General features: G+C 34.2%; 1 protein-coding gene and 2 long non-coding RNA genes across 3 annotated transcripts; 1 reads left to right on the forward strand and 2 right to left on the reverse strand.

Annotated features, from left to right (window-relative positions):
• Positions 1-321: 321 nt before the first annotated feature.
• LOC118749713 lies at positions 322-1108 on the forward strand. The gene is made up of 2 exons (XM_036484500.1): positions 322-488; positions 556-1108. The coding sequence occupies exons 1-2, from the start codon at positions 444-446 to the stop codon at positions 832-834; spliced, it is 324 nt and encodes a 107-aa protein (XP_036340393.1). The 5' UTR covers positions 322-443; the 3' UTR covers positions 835-1108.
• A 1280-nt stretch (positions 1109-2388) lies between these two features.
• On the reverse strand, positions 2389-3583 carry LOC118749714. The gene is made up of 3 exons (XR_004994271.1): positions 3136-3583; positions 3018-3067; positions 2389-2772 (listed from the first exon to the last, which is right to left on the reverse strand). It is a non-coding gene; the product is annotated as an uncharacterized LOC118749714 (long non-coding RNA).
• LOC118749715 lies at positions 3584-4798 on the reverse strand. Its single transcript, XR_004994272.1, has 3 exons — positions 4748-4798; positions 3666-3723; positions 3584-3606 (listed from the first exon to the last, which is right to left on the reverse strand). It is a non-coding gene; the product is annotated as an uncharacterized LOC118749715 (long non-coding RNA).

Here is a 4798-nt window from a genome sequence, read left to right on the forward strand (position 1 = left end):
CATGGCAAGTTGGAGAACAGCAAGAAGTGGGCAGAGATGGCCGAGAAGTTAAACTCCATTGGAGGGGCAGTTAAATCTGTCGAGCAATGGCAAAATGTAAGTATAAGTGATGAAGTAGGGGCATTTCCGGAAATGCATTACTGCCAAACATCGCACCTCTTATGCCAATAATGTTTTTGCTGAAATCAGACATTATATATTTAAGTATAAAAAGAGGTGCTTTGCAGTAAGGCATTTCCGAAAACGTCCTACATCAAAGAATAGTAAAGTGTGAAAGTGTGTTTCTATTATTTTACAAAGGTCTGGCGCGACTTAAAAGTCGAACATCAACGCGAGTTCGTGATCGTAAAAGGGAGCAAGCGTTGACGGGGAATTTACCGCTTCAACAGCCTCCCTTGAGCGAACTAGAAAAGCGGGTAATAGCTCTAGTGGGAAGCAGCTATATGGAGGGGCAACCGGATGTGCAGGAGAATATTCCCATGGAAGAGGTAAGTTGAATTATATCGTATTAAATAAATGCTAATCATATTGTAATTTTCATTATGCTATTTTTAGAACCTGCAAGTGGCCTTGGGGGCGGCGGACGAAAACTTCCGCCTAGTCGTGGAGGAAGATGTAGACACCATCCTCCTACCTCCATTAACGGTGTCAGAAGGCGATTCGGAGCTTCGGTGCGAAACTCCGAAAACTCCGAGTCAGACACCGCGCAGGACCGCCAAGCGAAAACGGACGGAGGAATCTCCAACAAAGACAGGTTTTTTAAAAATTGCGGAGGCACAGGCCGAATCGGAAAGGGTATTTTTTTTAAATATTGTATTTTTATTGTATTATTAAAAAACCCTTATTTTCTTAGTTGCTTGCTGAAAGTGCTGCTACGAACGCGGAGGCCAACCGTTCTAATGCTGAGGCAATTAGCAGGATGGCTGCTGCCACAGAGCAAATGGCTACCGCCACTGCAATAACGGCACAGGCCTTCACGGTATTGGCGGAGGGGGTGAAAACTTGTGCGAATGCTTTCGCCGAGTTTACTCGTACACTGGGCCCTCCCCAATAGATGTAAATATTTTTTGGACATATGAATGTATATATTTTTATTAATAGCACAGGCCTGCGAAATTTAAATTTTTTCCCCCGCACCAATAATGTTTTTTTTTTTTATATCTGGGTATGTTAAATTAAAATACATCTTTGGTTCTTTCTAGCACGTCGAGATTTTTTTATTGCTGACATGGATATTTTAGAATTTTTAGCAATTTGCATGAAAAGCCAAAAACTCGTTAATTTAAAATTGAATGTTTACTTAAAAACCGACAGTATTAGTTAAAAATAACCATAAATAGATTAAGTAAATCATCCAAACTTATTTATTTTCGAAGTTAACGCTTGTATCAATTTTCTTCGAAATTATATAAGTGTTTCTGATTTACTTAGTCTATTTATGGGTATTTTTAATTAAAACTGTCGGTTTTTAAGAAAACATTCAATTTTAAATTAACGTGTTTTTGGCTTTTCATCAAATTGCTAAAAATTCTAAAATATGCATGTCACCAATAAAAAAAACTCGACGTGCTAGAAAGAACCAAAGATGTATTTTAACTTAGCATACCCAGATATTAATAAAATAACATAAGAGCGGGGGAAAAAATTGAAATTTCGCAATTTAGATTAAGGTTATTATTAATTTATTTATTGTTGTAGTGCCTTTTTACTATTTTACTGTTTTTTAAATGAATTGTAGTTTAATGAATGTGGTTTTCCGTATTTGTTTTTTAGTGATAAGTGTTTGTTCCTTAAGTATACGGTAATTTTTTTTTAAGTAATCGCTATGTTTTTCATCTATAAATATGTTATTTTTCATTTAAAAACCTGGCTTATATTTTGATAAATACTACACAAATCCAAGCTTCACACTGTGTACGTAATTTAGAAGTATTTGGCCAAGTTTCATCAAAATTGCAAGCTTTTAAATAAGAGTTTATCTAAATTTAGAAATTCTTATTAAAAACTTTGTAATTTTCATTAAACTTTGGAAAATACTTCTTAACTATGTATTCAGTTTAAAACTTGGATTTGTATGGTGTTAAAATATAAGCCATGCTTTAAAACCAAATAAAAAAACATTTATGGCATGAAAAACATTGCGAATATTTACAAGGAATCACCATTTTGATAAATGAATTATTTAATTTTTATTTATTGAAAGCTTAGCTTTATTATTACTTTATTTAATTTTTCTGATGTTACTGTACTGAGTTATTGTTGTTTTCGGAATAAATGAAATGAAATGAAAACATGAAATTAGATTTTGTGTGTACCTGACTTATTTAATAAAAAGTTAATTTTATATTTTTAATTATAATATATAATTTATTATATCAAAAAAGAATTAATTTCTAAGGCTAAATAGTATGATTTTATTTCATTAGTTTTCTTACAGGCTACTGAAATTTTCTAGTGAAACTTAAATATGTACTTATAGTTGAATATAATTTGGATGTGTCAGATTAGCACTTTTTTACTTGTAAATAAACTGGCAAAATGAAATATTGCATTATATACATAATGCCAAATTTTGGGTTGTGTAACTTTTGAAAAGAGTGTGCGATATGTACATATTTGTTACTTATTAAATAAGTGTCAGGGTGGCGGTAATGTTACGGCATAATCCTTCTTGGTTATCAAACCGGTTCTTTAATTGACGCACTGCGCATTTGCTAGCCGTGTACCAGTGTCAGCCTTACCCTGCGCCCATTAGCCAGTTTCTGCGGGTTTCTAAAAATATGCAAGAATAAAAACAAATGAATATATTTTCCATACCTTTGGAAAAAATATTAGGGCTGTTCAGAATATTGTGGAAATGGTCTTGGATTTGCAGTTGGAATTGCATTTGCAAATTTTATGCTTGCTGCCATGGCAATCGTGTCCATTTTATTGTTGCGAATTTACAAATGCAACGGATATGCAAATGTAAGAGCCTATGCACAAAATCCTGAACAGCCCTATTGTTTTTCAATTACCCAAATTAATATTATCCGGTTCACGTTTGAGAAATTGTCGGATTGTATACCTATTTAAAAAAAAACAAGCATTAACAAATATACATTCCAAATCTTAAACATTTCTTCTATGCATTACCCTACACACGCCCAACAGCGGCAGCCTCTGCGTCTTCGTGCATTGCCTTTGCGCTGTGTTGACTACTCCGCTTTAATATGCATGATTAAGGTAATGTTTAATATGTCAATCCAGCTGACACCCATCAACGCGAAGGTGCATGCATTTTAATTCAAGGGTGCTCTCTCGCTTAAGCTTGTATTGCGCGACTGGTGTATCAATGTATTGCCCATGGTGTTCATTTACACTCCGATGGGGCTCAGGCAGACCAGCGAGTATTATACCAACAGAATTGATGTAGTAGTGTTTCTCTTTTGGTAAATAACCCTTCACAATACCATCCACCACATTACTTGCTACGATTGAGGGCGCGATTGGCAAACTGAGTAGCTGAACGCATGTAACATACAGTGCATGTGCTGGCGCATTGGGGAATTCATTGAAGAAACAGGCGGTGCTGAAAGTGCGCGTGCGCTAATGCCCTCCAAGATTCTATAAAACATGTTTGTTTAAATATTTTAATTGAATACAAAAAACGAGTACGTACTTACATACATATATGCCACTGTATAGGTAGTTTTGAGGTTTGAAAACAGCGGACAGCAATTCCTAAAAGAGTTAATGAAAATAAACCAATTATAAAAAATGGGGTTGTTTTAGGGCTGTGCGATTATTCGATTACTCGAGCAAGTTGGTTAATCAGTTGTTCGGTTAATCAATTACTCCAGTAATCAATATTTTGATTAGATAGATAATGATCAGGGAACGGATTTTATGGAAATTGCCTTTTTTCTGCTAAAGAGATAGAGTATATTCGATTAAGAATGTCCACGGTTTAGCTTTCGCTGATTCCATATATATACACTTGATGTTGCCTTTTTTGCCTTTTTTAAGATATTTGCCTTTTTTAAGATGTTTGCCTTTTTTTGCCTTTTCTACATTTAAAAAAGTGACTATAGCATTTACAATTTTTTTTTTTTTAAGATTAAAAAATATACTCATGCCCATGCGGCTTATAGAAGCGCAGGGACCTCTTGCCAAATTGGTGTTGAAAAAATTCAAAGCCGTTTTCTCAGCAAACGTAGGCTTGGAGACAATAAGGGGTGTGGATAAAATTGTAAAGGGCAAAGAAAACGCCCTTATTCCTGATAATATGAACGTTTCAAACGTTCCATATTTAAATTGGGCTCCACTTGTATCACTTTCGTCGAGCGCACATTTAGTACATTCAAGGCTTTTCTTCGCGAAAATCGAATGAAAATGCTGCCAGAAAACTTCAAAATGCATCTTGTGGTTCAATGTTACTACAACTATACAGCTTAAAGTTTTATGAGTTAGAAACTCGAAAGGATAAAATAGTCAAAGATTCAAAGTACAAATTTTTCATATAATGAAACTACTTCATAGTTTTTCTCTTTTTACTTTTAATACAATCATTTCTAAAATAAATATATTTTTTGATTGTTCTTAATATTTTCTGTCTTTTTTTAGTGCCTTATTTTGCTTTTTTGGAATACCTTTTTTTTTGCCTTTAGGTCCTAAAAATCCGTTCCCTGATAATGATTAATATGATATAAATTAAGATAAATCAATTAATCGCACAGCTCTAGTTTGGTTCTTCCAAATAGCTTACGCAAGAATCCTTCAAATGCCCACGGGTTCGATTTTGGTGTGAACGAGCAAT

Source organism: Rhagoletis pomonella, unplaced genomic scaffold (genome assembly GCF_013731165.1).
Source record: "Rhagoletis pomonella isolate Grant_MI unplaced genomic scaffold, Rhpom_1.0 Rhpom_scaffold_00035, whole genome shotgun sequence".
Lineage (NCBI taxonomy): Eukaryota > Metazoa > Arthropoda > Insecta > Diptera > Tephritidae > Rhagoletis > Rhagoletis pomonella.

Excerpts from the sequence above, each read along its gene's own strand:
- LOC118749713 (XM_036484500.1), top strand. The coding sequence starts at position 444 with ATGGAGGGGCAACCGGATGTGCAGGAGAATATTCCCATGGAAGAG. Across the intron at positions 489-555 it reads AGAATATTCCCATGGAAGAG|AACCTGCAAGTGGCCTTGGG; the intron begins GTAAGTTGAATT and ends TGCTATTTTTAG.